The 16,873-nt window shown below is 38.6% G+C and overlaps 1 protein-coding gene across 2 annotated transcripts in view; it reads left to right on the top strand.

Annotated features, from left to right (window-relative positions):
* The first annotated feature begins 12,349 nt into the window (after window positions 1–12,349).
* ANKRD31 (ankyrin repeat domain 31) overlaps window positions 12,350–16,873 on the top strand; it is a 155,205-nt gene continuing 150,681 nt past the window's right edge. For both annotated transcript variants that reach the window (XM_047730792.1, XM_047730791.1), the window contains exon 1: window positions 12,350–12,697. In XM_047730792.1, coding sequence (XP_047586748.1) covers window positions 12,594–12,697 — 104 coding nt within the window. In that variant the 5' untranslated portion in view covers window positions 12,350–12,593. The remainder of the gene's footprint in view (window positions 12,698–16,873) is intronic.

Below are 16,873 nucleotides of genomic sequence, written 5' to 3'. Positions count from 1 at the left end.
AATGTTATCTGTGAATTTTTGGTTTTCTGTCTTTATGTGGGAATTTGGAGGATTACATTAATTAATTGGGATTAAAAAACTGTGCCACTGCCACTTCACCTTGTACAATGTCATACGATCTGTGTATCTTTGAGCAATGTATTTTGAATAGTTTTGGCTTTTCCTTTGGAAGATATATAAATAAGCATGTTCTTGCCGTACCTTACTCTTTGGCCACACTTTATGTTTCTGAGTTATTTATGTCTTATAACTGCTTATTCATTCATTTTTGCTGCTATAGTTATTATATGGCTATTTCACAATTTATTTATCCATTCTCCTGTCAATAACTTTCCCCACTTTCTGCTAATTACTAATGAGGCTTTGGTGAATATTCTGTACTTGTCTTCTAATGAACATTTGTAAGATTTCTGAGGAAATACACCCGGGTAGATATGAACTGAATGACAGATGAAGTTGAGCATCTTTTTATGTGTTTACCCACCAGTCAGTTTCTTCTTGTGTGAAATGCCTGTTCACGACCTTTGCACATTTTTCTATGGCATTGCTTGATTTTGTTCTTATTGTTATAGAAGAGTTCTTTATATATTCTGGATTTTAATAATTTCCTGGTTATATATTCTACGTATGTTGTTTTTCTGGTTTGTGCATTGCTGTTTTTTCAAACAGCAATTTTTCTCTCCTTGTCTTTTCAAAGAACACAATTCTTAATTTCTGTGTCGTTTTATCAACCTTTTCTTTATGAATTTTGCTTTTTATGTCTTGTTTATGAAATCCTTTCCTACCTTTAGATTATAAAGATGTTCTACATTTTCTTCAAAACATTTTCAAACTTGGCTTTTTCATTGATACATATGGAAGTGATTTTTGTGTATAATTTGAGGTATGGATTTAAATTTGTATTTTTTACACAAGTAACTGTACCAATGCCATTTCTTAAATATTTCCTTCTTTCCGTATTGATCGGCGTTGCCAAGCATTTTCATACATGCATGATCTGTTTATGGAGTTCCCATTTTCTTTAACTGAGCTATTTGTCTATCTCTGCTCCAGTGGATCATGCTATTTTAACTAATAGAGCTTTAAAATACATTTGGATGGCTGATAGGGCAAATCCCCCCTATCCCCAGCCCCATTTTTGCTGCCTATCACCTTAACACCTCAAGAATTCATCAGTAATGCCTCTATTGCCCTCTCCCACAAGCCAAATTGGAACAAAAAAGATCCCAGGTTGCAGAACTAGGTTTCTGAACTCATGTGGAACTCAGCCCAGCCTCACATGTTGATAGTCTTAAGCAGAAACTAGTCTCTTCTATGTGCATGGAAATGTTAATACTATTATCTTGTCTTTGTGGATTTTTCCTACGAGTGAAAGCATCTTCGTAAATAATTGTTAATTGATTGTTGAGAAATGTCTATGAAAGTTTCAGGGACTGGATTAATCTCTACCCAATTTGTAGCTAGAAAGTTAAAGCAAAGAGAAGTTAGAGAAAGTTTCTTAGGTAAGAGAGTTAAGGGGCTGAAGGACCCAAGGTGCCTGATCTCAGGTCATCTCTTCCTTGTTACTGGATAATGTTGAGAGAATGTCCCCATATATTGTAAACATTAGAATGCAAATTACTTTTAGGAATGTGTCACCAGCTTTCTAGGAGAGAGCTGTCTTTGATAGGACTCAAGTTTTGGTTAGGACTAGAGGGGTTGCAACCATGTTTTCTTTATCTAAAAGACATCCAAAGATTGAAAGTCAGACCTTCTTTTCTGTCATTCATCAGCTACTACTCATTACCTATCTAGGTCCAGAACTTTAGTGAAAGTGAGATGGGAGAGGTAATGGAGCAAGTCAAAGGGGATAAAAATGGCAAAGATCTTTGGGGAAATGTATATTCCTGGAAACTTCTATTCCTTATAGATGCCATTCTCCTCAAGTTCTTCCTTTTTTCTTTTAGAGGTTTTTACACTGCTCTATTACTGTTGATGATAATGCCAATTATATAATGCAGTAATAAATGTCCAGTTCACAGCGGGCTAGATGAGGAGAGGCCAGCTATATATTTTTTTTTAATTTAAATTTTATTTTTTATAAACATATAATATATTTTTATCCCCAGGGGTACAGGTCTGCGAATCGCCAGGTTTACACACTTCACAGCACTCACCATAGCACATACCCTCCCCAATGTCCATAACCCAACCCCCTCCCAACCCCCCTCCCCCCATCAACCCTCAGTTTGTTTTGTGAGATTGAGAGTCACTTATGGTTTGTCTCCCTCCCAATCCCATCTTGTTTCATTTACTCTTCTCCTACCCCCTTAACCCCCCATGTTGCATCTCCTCTCTCTCATATCAGGGAGATCATATGATAGTTGTCTTTCTCCGATTGACTTATTTCTCTAAGCATGATACCCTCTAGTTCCATCCACGTCGTCGCAAATGGCAAGATTTCATTTCTTTTGATGGCTGCATAGTATTCCATTGTGTATATATACCACATCTTTATCCATTCGTCTGTTGATGGACATCTAGGTTCTTTCCATAGTTTGGCTATTGTAGACATTGCTGCTATAAACATTCGGGTGCATGTGCCCCTTCAGATCACTACGTTTGTATCTTTAGGATAAATACCCAGCAGTGCAATTGCTGGGTCATAGGGTAGTTCTATTTTCAACATTTTGAGGAACCTCCATGCTGTTTTCCAGAGTGGTTGCACCAGCTTGCATTCCCACCAACAGTGTAGGAGGGTTCCCCTTTCTCCGCATCCTCGCCAGCATCTGTCATTTCCTGACTTGTTAATTTTAGCCATTCTGACTGGTGTGAGGTGATATCTCATTGTGGTTTTGATTTGTATTTCTCTGATGCCGAGTGATGTGGAGCACTTTTTCATGTGTCTGTTGAGGCCAGCTATATTTTATCCTAAGTGTTTGCATACACACCCATGTATCAAAAGTTATATAATCACCAGAGAGATTATTTTGTCTTGAGAACTTAAGACTTATATTGCTAAGTCAGATTTGCCATTAAAACTTGATCTTTAAATTATGTAAGAAAATGTTTGTCTCATCCTGTCTTAAGATATCCACTAGATGTTGCTAAAGGGCTGTGGAAAAAGCAATCATCATTTTCATCCAAGGCTTCAGTTACGGAATTAAAACTCGAAGAAGCCATAGAGCTATCAGAAATAGTAAGGATAGAACTTAAACACAGAAACAGAAAGTGTATCTTCAAAAGATAGGAAGTAAGTAAGACTGACTAGGGAAGACTGAACTTAAAGGTCACATTGGCATCGTTGAAATTTGTGCATTAGCTTTGTGACATTGTGACATCCAAAAAATTACTTTCTTTTGGTAAAAGTATTATATTAGCATTTAAGCAATTAGGACAATGTAAAAAATTATAATTGGGAAAATAATGACATAGAACTCTACCACTCAGGGTGATTATCTGTTCGCATTTTAGCAAATTTCATACCCTTCCATTTTTTCCCTATACTTCTTTGTTTAACTATAAAGTGTTATTTACATAGTATATATACACATATAATTTTTGTTTAATTATTTAAAATACATATATACTTTTTTGTTTTATTATAAAATATCACATGTATATTATATTTGTTATATATATGTATTTTTATATATACATATATATATATATATCTCATATGGAAGCTGTGAAACATAATAATGGTCAGCTGTGATGAACTACACAGCTGAAGATATAAGACATTACCAGTTCTTTTGAGTTTCCTGTGAACTCTTCCCCACACCACTCATCTGCCTCCCCAGAGAACTGATCAATACCCTGAATTTTCTTTTTAAATTATCCCTTTAGTTTGAGTTTCATCTTATGTCAATGGGTCCTAATCATATACTTTTTCTGTTTGTTTTTAAACTTTGTAAGAATGGGTTCTAAAACCTCGTCCATGTTGGTATGTTCATTTTTCTCAGCCACAAGATATCCTATCACATAATATCCCACAATTTACTTATCTATTCTCCTCCTGATAAACATTAAGGTCTATTCTCCCATGAAGGGATTATTGGGTTGTTTATATTTTGGGTTATTATGAGTAATGTCCATGCGTCCTGATACAGATGTGCAAAAATTTCTCAAGAAACCAAATCCCTGGATTATAGGACACTTGTTCTATGATTTACTCCAAATTATTTTTTGTGTATGTAATGACATGGGGGGCAAGTTTCATTATTTTCTCCCACATGACTATCCAGTTTTTCTAGCACCTTGTGATAAAAAGGTTAGTGCTTCCTCGTTTAATTGACTTGGTGCTTCCACATATTATTAAAACAGTCATGGCATGTTCCCTGACATATGACAACTATCAGTTAAATATAGATAAAGCATAATTAGACTATAGAGCATTGGTTTCTTCTCCCATAATCTGTATTATGAAAAAATGTAAATGTGTGTCCATTAGTTTAAAATATTACACTGTAGACAATGATTACAAAAGGAGAGGTGTGGCACAGTAAAAAGGAAAGCATTAAATGAGATGAAAGAAGATTGAGCAATTTTCCAGAGAGAGAAAGGAGAGAAAGGACATTCTAGGTAGAAAGACGGAATGTCATGGCACAGGCACAGAATGCCATAAAGCTGGAACTAGTTTTTCTGTTGGTCATATGTTCTAACAAAGAAATAAGTAACATGATTTCTTTATGGCAGTTCAAAGTTGAGATCTAGTTAATCATTTTACAAGCCAGCTACATGATTAAAGAAGTAGAAGTCAACCAGTGTTGGCAAGCACTGACTGCGGTGGATTATGTCCAGGCGATGCAACCACAATGAACATAAGCCCGAGTACAGTGGTCATTGTTATGCTTTGTCACCTTTCTCCTTTTGCAATCATTTCACCTGTTTTCTTTCTTGCCTGCCCCCGTTCAGTCCTTTACCTTTCACATGATCTTCCTACTGTAATGTCTACATTGTTGAATGCAGGATTAATTCACTCTCCCCTAAGTAGGGCTCTCAGAGAACTGAGATTTCCCAAATCTATTCTACACATTACTTTTCCTTTCCTGGTTCCCCTGCCCTCAGCTGACCATAAAGTCTGAGCATTCTGGCCCTGGAGTATGGGGGAGACAGAGACGGGGGGAAGGAGGCAGGGAAGTTCTTATAAGGGTGGAGTCAAAGGTGCGCCGGAGCCAGCTTTTACTAGTTTGTAAGAGCCAAGTGTTTTCAGGAATTTGTTAGTTATTAAATATAGTCATTATTAAAAATTTAAGAATATAAACTTACAATTGCATAAATCATTTTAAAATTAAAGGCAATAAATACCCACAACTCATCAGTTCCTCGTTATTCTGTTAGATTTTACCATGGGGCCAGACTCTGCGGTTAACTAAATGAAGTCCAAAGAGGAGAACGAGGAAACAAGAAATAATGTGTAGAGTAAGTTTTGGAGTATTTACACCACAGAAATCTACCAATTCTACTAGTTAGAACTCCCCATTATCCCCTAAAGGGTACGCTGTTAAACATTTAGAGCATTTATTTTTTTTTTTAAGATTTTATTTATTTATTTGACAGACAGAGATCACAAGTAGGCAGAGAGGCAGGCAGAGAGAGAGGAAGGGAAGCAGGCTCCCTGCTGAGCAGAGAGCCCGATTCGGGACTCGATCCCAGGACCCTGAGATCATGACCTGAGCCGAAGGCAGCGGCTTAACCCACTGAGCCACCCAGGCGCCCACATTTAGAGCATTTAGACCCCTCTCTGGGTCTGGCGTTTGTTTAAAGCTGACTCTTTCATAAGCGATTTTGTAATGTTTTCGGAAATCTGATCCTCCACTGGTGATCTCTCTCCTGCAGTTCCCTTGATCTGGGAGTATGTATCCTATTTTGATGATCCCTTTTCCATTCTTGGGAGACAGAACACAGAAGTCCACTTCCACCTTCTCTGCTGAGTTCTCCCTCCAGACTACCCTTTTGACAGGATATGACTAGGCTGGTTCTCTCATGAGCATATCCCCTATCTAGCTTGCAAGAAACACCGTGTTCCCAAACAAATATGGGTGGTGTATACTGATTATACCCTGTGATCTACTATCAGAAACAAACATAGCTTCTTACCCATTAGGTTTCTCAGTTTCCTCCGCTGCTTTAATGGACTTCAATATTATAATATACCTTTTTGTCATTTATTGGAATAACAGATGCAATTAGTTATTCTCCAGAAATATTTCATCACAAAATATTAATTATCTATTAGGTTACTATCTTAAATTTCATAGTACTTTTGAAGTGTTTTCGTATCTATTTTGTGCCATTTTAAAGTTGAGCTTCTATCTTAAATTCTGCACTAAGAAAGGGCATACATGAAGTTGTGTCAGCGTATCCCTGTGGCAGTGAATCAACTATAGTGACCAATAAAAAACGATGAGGGTACTGAACTGACATCTAATCCTATGTAAGCTGGCCTTTGTGTGCTCTCACATTTTACAGTTTTTGAGAAAGTTTTGGGTACCCTGATTTTTCTGGTTATGTCTATATCTCATTCACAAACCAGTTCTTTTATTAAAAAAAATTTTTTTTAAGTAAACTCTGGGCCCACCGTGGGGCTTGACCTTAAAACCCCGAGATCAAAAGTTGCATTCTTTACCGATCAAGCCTGCCAAGTGCCCCTTATTCTTAAAACAGTTCTTATTTGTGCCTGAACACCATGTGAATTGCTTGGGTTAATGGACAGCCACACTTTCTAAAAAAATGTTTAAATCTTTGAGTAAATGAAGATTCTTTCGGAAAATATATTTTAAAATACTTGCTATAGAATACACAGTAAAACACTTTATAGAGCTTTATTTGTGGGGAGAATATTACTTGGGTGAAAAAATAGCTGCTGGGTTTACTTTTTTAGAGATTCATGTTGTGTTTGGTTATGCTAAATCAAACCTTCCATGGAAGTCTCACCTTTCATAGTTTTGGGATCTAAAGCAATCTGGATAGGATGTAAATGATACAAAGTAGGCAGAAAAGAATTTGTTTTTAAGATTTTTTTTAATTATTTGAGAGAAAGAGAGAGAATGAAAGAGAGTGAGCAGGAGAGGGGGAAGTGAGGGAGAAGCAGACCCCCTGCTGAGCAGGGAGCCCGATGCTGAACTTGGTCCTGGGACTCCAGGATCATGACCTGAGCTGAGGGCAGTCGCTTGACCAACTGAGCCACCCAGGTGCCGCAGAAAAGAATTTTAATGATAAAAGTAAATATATTGTGCAAGTACAAAGTAATAAGTTTTTTTCCCACCAAAATACACACTTGCAAACAACTTTCATTACATTACACCTTGCATATGCTCTACTTCTTACTTAGTGCTCGTGCCTCGTCTCACACCACTCTCCCCTTACTCCCCAGCTGCAGGCACACAGGCCTCCTTTTTGTTCTTCTAGGTTGTCTCAGAACTTCTGTAATTATGTCCATGCTTTAGGTGTTAGGTCAAAGGTCACCTCCTCAGAGAGGCCATCTCTAATCATATTCTCTATCTTAGCCACCTATTTACTTCTTCCTGGCATGCATCACTCTCTGGATTATCTCATTCACTCATGTAACTCTTTACTCTCTGCTTCATCCAGAAGAAGGCAAGGCCAGTAAGGGAAAGGCCCTTATTCTCAGCCCTCCTTCAGGGCACTGAGCCTTACTAGCATTTGTGGGTTAGTGTACATGCTATTGGATATGATTTGGGAATTTTCCTTCCTAATACAAATTTGAGGTGGTAGAGCTGACATTCTCCTTTTAATTCACCTTTTTTTTTAAAGATTTTATTTTATTTTATTTTATTTTTTAAAAAGATTTTATTTTATTTATTTGACAGACAGAGATCACAAGTAGGTAGAGAGGCAGGCAGAGAGAGAGGAAGGGAAGCAGGCTCCCTGCTGAGCAGAGAGCCCGATGCGGGACTCGATCCCAGGACCCTGAGATCACAACCTGAGCCGAAGGCAGCGGCTTAACCCACTGAGCCACCCAGGCGCCCCTTAATTCACCTTTAAAACAAGCAAAGAATTCCCATATAGGACTTTTTATTTAAAGACTTATAGCCTAAATGGAATCAAGCTATAAAATTTAATTATAGTTCTTAAGGATTAATTGGTTTCATGAATCCTCAAAGATTTAAATTTTGCTCTAATCGAATTTAATTTTATTCTACCTTGTGTTATTTAATTTTTTTTCAAATATTTGTTGGTTTAAAAAGGATATAAGGCTCTTCTCAAGGTTTTTTTTTCTTTCTTTCTTTTTTTTTTTTTTGCTAATTCACTGTATTAGTATTTATATTAACAATCAATTTTCCTTTTCAACTACTTTATTCCCCCCCTTTTCTTAGGGTCTCTCTCTTTTTTTCTTTTTTTTTTTTTTGAATTTTTAAATTTTTTATAAACATATAATGCATTATTAGCCCCAGGGGTTCAGGTCTGTGAATTGCCAGGTTTACACACTTCATAACACTCTCCATAGCACATACCTCCCCCAATGTTCATAACCGTACCACCCTCTCCCTACCCTCCTCCCCCCATCAACCCTCAGTTTGTTTTGTGACAGTAAGAGTCTCTTATGGTTTGTCTCCCTCCCGATGCCATCTTGTTTCATTTATTCTTTTCCTACCCCTCAAACCCCCCATGTTGCCTCTCCACTTCCTCGTATCAGGGAGATCATATGATAGTTGTCTTTCTCTGATTGACTTATTTCGCTAAGCACAATATCCTCTAGTTCCATCCATGTCATCGCAAATGGCAAGATTTCATTTCTTTTGATGGCTGCATAGTATTCCATTGTGTATATATACCACATCTTTATCCATTCGTCTGTTGATGGACATCTAGGTTCTTTCCATAGTTTGGCTATTGTAGACATTGCTGCTATAAACATTCGGGTGCACGTGCCCCTTCGGATCACTACGTTTGTATCTTTAGGGTAAATACCCAGTAGTGCAATTGCTGGGTCATGAGGTAGCTCTATTTTCAACTTTTTAAGGAATCTCCATGCTGTTTTCCAGAGTGATTGCACCAGCTTGCATTCCCACCAACAGTGTAGGAGGGTTCCCCTTTCTCCGTATCTTGGGGTCTCTTTAAATGTAAAAGCATTCTCATTCCCTCTTCTTTTTAAAATCCCATGATATTTAATTGTTGAAAGAAATCTGGTCATTTGTCCTATAGAATTTCCCACATCTTAGGTTTGGTAAATTTCATCTTCATGGTGTTAGTATATTCCTCTGTCCTCTCTCCTTGCATATGAATAACTGATAGTTAGATACAGTAATTAGATTCAGGTTTTTCTCTTTTTTTTTTTTTTAACTTAGGCTACTTCATAAGGAAGTGTCATTTATTCCTATAGTATTGTGCCAGGAGGTACATATTTGGTTGTCTCACTTTTAGTGATGTTAAGATTATCAATGGACTAAGTGTTTTCATCCTGACTTGTCTATTATAAAATGTTCCATTCCTTTTACGTAGGAAATTAGGAATGATTTAAACATGGAAGGTGTAGGTTTCCCTACATGTGCTTCTGGGTACAGGTCTGTGAATCACCAGTCTTACACAATTCACGGCACTCACCATAGCACATACCCTCTCCAATGTCTATAACCCAGCCACCTTATCCCTCCCCCTGCCATCCCCCAGCAACCCTCAGTTTGTTTCCTGAGATTAAGAGTCTCTTATGGTTTATCTGCCTCCTGATCCCATCTTGTTCCATTTTTTCCTTCCCTACCCCCACGAACCCCTGCCCTGCCTCTCAAATTCCTCACATCAGAGATATCATATGAAATTGTCTTTCTCTGATTGACTTATTTTGCTCAGCATAACACCCTCTAGTTCCATCCACGTTGTTGCAAATGGCAAGATTTCATATTTTTTGAAGGCTGCATAGTATTCCATTTTATATATATATATATATGTATATGTATATATATATATACCACATCTTCTTTATCCATTCATCTGTTGATGCACATCTAGGTTCTTTCCACAATTTTGTTCTTTTTTTTTTTTTTTTTTTACTGTTCTGCCTAACTATTGCAGCTATTGCTGACCATTGCCTATATCCATTGTTTTGTGGGTTGCAAAACGATGATTTTCTAATTCTATTGTATCTCTTATATTTGTTAGCTGTGATTTCTCTATAAAGAAAATTTTCCTTGGGGCATCTGGGTCGCTCAGTGGTTTAAGCCTCTGCCTTCCGCTCAGGTCATGATCTCAGGGTCCTGGGATCCAGCCCCACATCAGGCTCTCTGGTCGGCAGGGAGCCTGCTTCTCCTTCTCCCTCTGCCTGCCCTTCTGCCTACTTGTGATCTCTATCTCTCTGTCAAATAAATAAATAAAATCTTAAAAAAAAAAAAAGAAAAGAAAAAGAAAATTTTCCCTAATCAAAACTCTTTGGTCACCTTGAAATATTGATTGTATAGAAACATCAGGATAAATGCTTTATTTCCCACCCTTTATTAATTTTAAAAATAGTAAAACGGTACCTATCAATCTTCTAAATTACCAATTATTATTCTAAAATGAAGAGGTGGATTTTTATACGTTTGATGTGTTTCAATTTATCTGAGTATTTAACTAAACTAATGAATTCAAAAGAAAGCTGAGCTAAATTTCCTCTCAGTGTTGAGTATCCAGGTCATATCATATCTGAAAGGCCTGGGTACTTACAGATGGTTCAATTATATACCCCACTCACCCATTTTACCTGCTTAAATCGGTTTGAATTTTATTTTTTTTCTTGTCATTTGCAACCTAGATTTCTAACAAAGATCAGTCATTGTTCTATCACTGTCCTGCAGTGAAACTTTGAATTTTATAAAAACAAAGAAAGTTTCCTTTAAAATCATGCTGGCGTTTATTTGGATCATCTTTGCTATTTCTTCTTTATGCAATGAATCTTGGCAACTCTCTTGAATAAAATAAAAGAACTAAAGATGCAAAAATAACTGACTCTTATCCACCAAAGGAGAAAGTATTTTAAAAAGGAATCTGAATTTCAGACTTAGGAGTTTTTATACTTAGCTAGAGTTACCAGACGCCTGGAGCAAATCTTTTATTAGTGCAAAGTCGCCTTCTGGTATAGGGCATTTAGAGCCACCCACCAGACTTTTAATGGATATGCACTTTCCATTGCTGGCAATTACTTAACACTTTTAAAGTGGAAACAGAATTAGATGATCAAAAGAGTACGTGAGCAGGAGAGTGAATGGGAATTTGGGGAATGATTTAAACATGGAGGATGTAGGTAGAGAGGTGTGAAAAACACGGAGAGATTTAGTTCTGTGCATATTCATTACTGTTCCACCCCATTTACAAGAGTGGAAATGAGGAATAATCAAACAAATTTAAAAGAAAATCACCAACCAAGTGTTTTAAACAGTAGTGGCTTAAATATAATCCAAATAGTAAGATAATAAGAATGAAAAAGCCACTGCATGTAAAGAAAAGAGCAGTGAAGGGGGGAGTCAGAAAATCCTAGTTCCATCCGTTTATTCAACAAACTTTTAAAGACCCAACACTGCTAGCCGCTGGAGATTTCAAAGTGAATACTAAACACTTGATAGGGGGACAGGGTTCTCATTCTTAAACTACCTCTCTTGGCAAATGGAGTTCACTTGGTTTTGTTTTGGATGTTTGAATTAAAAACTTTCAAATTCACTGAAACACTGAAACACATCAAATATATACACCTCTAGTTCTTCATTCAAAAGTCGTAATTGGCTATTTTTGGATGTTGCTAGACACTATCATTCTAAAAATTTATATAGAAAAAAAGCATTTATTCTCCTTTTCCTACAACAACCTGTATTTCGAGGCAATTCAAGAGTTAATGAGGGGAAAATACGAATAAAAAATACATCAGTTAGATGGGTTGATGATCTATAAACTTAGGATAAACGTTATTTGTCTTGCCTACCTCAAAGGACACTCGAGGAGGGGGTGTCAAAGGAATTAAAGAGAAAGGCAGCACTTGGTGGACTGCAACAAACATTTCTGGTGTTAGGTAACATTCTGGCTTCAGAATGTCAGACTGACAGTGGGGGGCTACTAGATCAGGCAGGAGCTGACAGTTCTTTCCAGGTCTGGGTCTCACAAGCACGAGGCGCACTGCAGGTAAGATGACTTAAGTCTCCCTCCTCCGATGGCGTTAGGAAGGCTCGGACTGCGGTCTTGTCTGTGGCACCGCTGTCTCTCTGGTCCCTACGACTGCAATCGCAGTCACTCGGTCCAGCGAACCAATCTGCAAGAACGCTCAGAAAGCGAATGCAGCAGGGACCACGCCCCAGGTGGCGGGGAAACCCTAAGAGAGCCGGCGCTCCGCCAGTCACTTCCGGCCACCGGCGTCATGGGGCGGGGCCACACGCGGCTGCGCCGTGCGATGTGTGGCGCGCGGCTCCCACTGCCCGAGGCGTGCTGTGACGGGGCCAAGCGGGACCGAGTCCCCGACGACGACCGTCGCTGCAGTTCTGTGCCCTCAGCCTTCTGTACCAGGCCCGCCTCCCGCCTCGAATTTCGTTTTTCAATCACAGTTTCCCCAGACCTTCGGAGTGCCCTTTCCTTTCGCTGGAAGCGGGGCGTTGGAGGAGGATAAAAAAGGTTCCGGGTGCGAAGCGAAGATGGAGGAAGGCGCCCAGACCCCAGACTGGGACAGCGATGAAACGATGATTGACGAGTCGGTGACGGAGAGCGACCTGGATGAAGAGGAGCTTCCCTGGAGAAGGTGACCACAGTTAGCGCCAGCCCTTGGACAGTGAGCCCGCCATTCTGCTGGGTAATGGCAGTGGGGTGGCCCTCGGAGATTTGCGTAGAAATTACCAGATGAATGTACAATGGCAGGCGGAATTCGAGTCTTGTGAGGCAGCTAGGCCTGAGCTAAGAACTTGTAAACAAAACACAATCCCCCTCAGCCTCCAGTTTAGGACAAAATGAGCTTTCTGGTAGATGGCTTTGTGGCATCTAAAAAGAGGAAAAAGGAACAAACAGAAACAAACTTAGCCTGAGTCCAAGTCCTTTTGTACCGGCAAACAAGTTTTGGGTCTAAATTTCTGAAATGCATTTTGCTTAAGCAACTGGAAGTGCTGATCTAGGAGATGGTTAACAATTTCAGGAAAAGAATGTGTGATGGGAGAACCATTTACTGCTAAACTGGAAACTAATACTTTTTAAGAATAAAAAAAGATGATAGTTCAGTTTATCAAAACCTTGAACATCTCTAGTTCTCTGTGCTCCATCCAGGGGAACTATATAAGAGATGAGGCCATTGCCTTTGAGAAACCTACAGGCGAGGGAGGTCGCATAAATAGATAATTAATTTTTTTTAAATAACCAGGTAATTGAAATAAAATGCGATAATCCAGGGATGGAAGTATGCTTTGGCTGGTTTAGGATCCAGATAGTCTTTAGAGATTCGTGGGGTTGACTTACGAATAGAGGCTTTAAGGTGGGTTAAGAATTAGGCAGATGAAGAAGAGGTGTTCTAGGCTGAGGGAAATGCATGGGTAAGGGTGGGGGGGACATAGCATTATGTTGTGTGCTGTAATGTACAAATAGTTCATTCTTACTGAAGTGAAGTGTTAAATGGTGAGATGGGGAGTGATGGAAGATGAGCCTGGAGAGGAAGGTAGGGTGAGGTAATATAAAGCCTCATATATCCTGTGAGTGTGTTTGTAAAATGTTAAGTGGAAGAGAAGCATAATCAGATTTTTGTTCACTCAAGCATGCCCTAGAGCAGAGCTTTTTAAATTTTAATGCCCTTATAAAGTCACTTCTGAATCCCATTAAAATGTGGAGTCCAACTCAGGAGTTCTATGGTGGGATCTGAAATTCTGCATTTCTAGCAAACTTCCAGGTTAAAGTTGGAATTGTTTAGAGCAGAGATGATGATACCCAGGTTTTCGCTCATTTATATATACACACAGTAATATTTGCTGTTGGTGTACAGGGAGCATTTCTGGCTAATACATTGAGTCTTAAAACAACCACCACAGTCATATCCACATGCTGGTTCATATGACCAGAAAGACATTTCTCTGAGCTTTCTTACTTCACAACAGTCCCTTGCAACTAAGGCCACCTTAGTGGGAAAAGGGAAAAGTGTTAAGAGAGAAGAAAATAAGAGAGATGCTCTCCATACTCTTGAGCATGTGGTTCCTCTGGCAAGAGAGGCAGGTTTTGTCTTGGATTTTAAGTGCCCAAATTGCCGTGATTGATAGTAATATATTTCTAAGGCTAAAGAGAGAAAACAAATAAAACCCAGAGATTTCCTTTCACACTTTCTGGCATTCACAGGGCTCCCTTTCCCTAGTCTTCTAGATAGAGATAGGGGGTGTCTTATGGAGTTTTTGCTGTCTGAGCCCACTCTGCAGTTTCAGGATTAGGCCTTGGATCAAAGCTGGAGACAAATAAGGGAATAACAAAACAACAAAAACAAACTCTGAAATTCACCTCTTTCATGGTGTGACCTCAGTCCTCAATCTACCTGCTATTGTTTACTTTTCAGATTACGCAGGAAGCTTTTAAAAAATACTCTGAGTTTTTGTGTAATGAGAGGAGAAATAGGCTTTAGATGGCTCACTCTATCTTGGCTGGCCAATCTTTTTCTTCCCCTGTGATTCATTTAAAATGCTTCTCTGCAGTGCCATATAAACATCATTTTTTCAGACCTCATAGCTCCAGGTTAAAAACTAGTTTTGTTTTTTTTTTTTTTTTTAAAGATTTCATTTATCTGACAGAGATCACAAGTGGGCAGACAGGCAAGCAGAGAGAGAGAGAGAGAGAGGAGGAAGCAGGCTCCCCGCAGAGCAGAGAGCCCAATGTGGGACTCGATCCCAGGACCCTGAGATCATGACCTGAGCCGAAGGCAGAGGCCTAACCACCGAGCCACCCAGGTGCCCCAAAAACTAGTGTTCTTATTGGCATAGCAATATAGCATTGCTGGAGCTGAATTGCTGGGGCCATTGTTTAGTGTTGCTTTCCTTTTTTTCATCTTCTTTGCTTATGTGCGGTTCGTTTTGGCTGTTTTTTTATGCACAAGGTCTTTAACTAGAATGAGGGACACAAGTTCTAGTAGAGATCCCCAAGAGGCAAAACATACAGTTTCACATAGCTAAATAATCCTTAAATGTTGCAGCTATTAAGGTCTTTTTTTGAAGACGGGAGAAAGTGTTTAGGAAAGGCAAGGCTTATTATAAAGAACCAGGCTGCCAGGTGTGTTAACTGTGTCTGAAAAAACACTCTTTGTGAGTCTGGATTAAGTCCTAGCTTTCCCTCTGGAAACCATATCCAAAAGTGCATACAGTCTTTTTTTTTTTTTTTTTAAGATTTTATTTATTTGTTAGAGCGCAGAGGGAGGGGCAGAGGGAGAAGCGGATTGCCCTCTGAGCAGGAAACCCACCAGGGTCCCCAGGGAACCCCCTGAGATCTTGATGGGAGCCAAGGCAGACCAGACGCTTAACCAAGTGAGCCACCCAGGCACTCTGCATCCAGTCTTTTTTTGTGGCTTTGTAGGTGTTGCTATTCATCTTTTGTAAAAATTCAAGTTGCTGACTAATAAGATTTGGTAGCTTGTAATTTGTTTTCTAAGAGGCATGATCCTTTTTCTGCATATATGCCCTGGAAATCTTTTATCAACCCTTGTATTCTTTTTCAGCCTCTGCTAAGGTTAACTGCTCTATAACATGAAGGGATAGATCTCAAATTAATCCTATTCAGTAGATTTAAACAGAACCACCATAGTTCATTGTTAAATGGATTTGTGTATGTGTTCAGGTCACATATCTTCTGAACATTATAACTGCATTTAGTAAAAAGCTAATTCAACATAATTACCCTGCAAGAAGGGTGTTAATTCTGTCCCTCAAGTCAGACCAACACTGTCTTCATGTGAATTGTCTAGATAGAAAAATACTCGTTACAAAGGATATACCTGAGAAAGGAGGGAAAGAAAGCAAAGTACAAGATGACAAGGATTTAATAACCACATTAAATTGGCTAAAGAAAATGATATTTGGGGGACTCCTGGGGGCCTCAGTCAGTTAAGCATCTGACTCATGTTTTTGGCTCAGGTCATGATCTCGGGTTGTGAAACTGAGCCCCACCTTGGGCTACAAACTCTTTGGGGAGTCTGGTTGAGATTTTCTCTCTCCCTTCCTTCCTCCAATCCTGTGCATGCGTGCGCATGTGCTCTCTCTCAAGTGAATCTTTAGGAGGGCAGCGTGTGATGTAATGAGCCCTGGGTAGTATATAAGACTGATGAATCACTGACCTCTACCTCTGAAACCAATAATACATTATATGTTAATTATTGAATTTAAATTAAAAAATAGGGGATGCAAAATAAGTAAAAATAAATCTTTAAAATAAAAGCAACATTTTGGTCAGGGTGTGTATCAAAGTAGTGGCAACTCCAGTGATAAAGCACAGTGGTGCCAAGTACTATGTTTAGAACCGTTACACTGAACTGTGCAATCAAAACTTTGATAAAATATAAAATTGAAACCCTAATTGTCTCCCAAAATTTTATTGTACTTTTAACAAAACAGTGAATATTATTTGAAGATTTCAGTCAAATTTTGCCTAAGTTTTCCTTTTAACTCACCCATCTAATTTCTACTTCTCTCTTCTGTTTTTAGTACTTGGTACTATTCCATTTTTCCAGTATTTCAAAGTTAAATTTTATTATTAAAATACTGTGTCTGTAATGAAGTGGTCAGTGACTTTTAGAGTATTAGTTATTAATGTAGTCTAGTAGTTTGACTAGAATTCACTAAGAAGTTAATGTCTGTTGTCAGTTAATTTATTGACTGAACATGAATATGAGTAATTCTTCTGGTTTACACTCTTTTCATTTTCCTTTTAGTATTTAAAATAGCCCTGACTCCTCTCTTAAGGGAAAAAA

This window comes from Lutra lutra, chromosome 5 (assembly GCF_902655055.1).
Source record: "Lutra lutra chromosome 5, mLutLut1.2, whole genome shotgun sequence".
NCBI lineage: Eukaryota > Metazoa > Chordata > Mammalia > Carnivora > Mustelidae > Lutra > Lutra lutra.
Note: the sequence above shows the minus strand (reverse complement) of the source record. Positions and strands in the feature narration are given on the sequence as shown.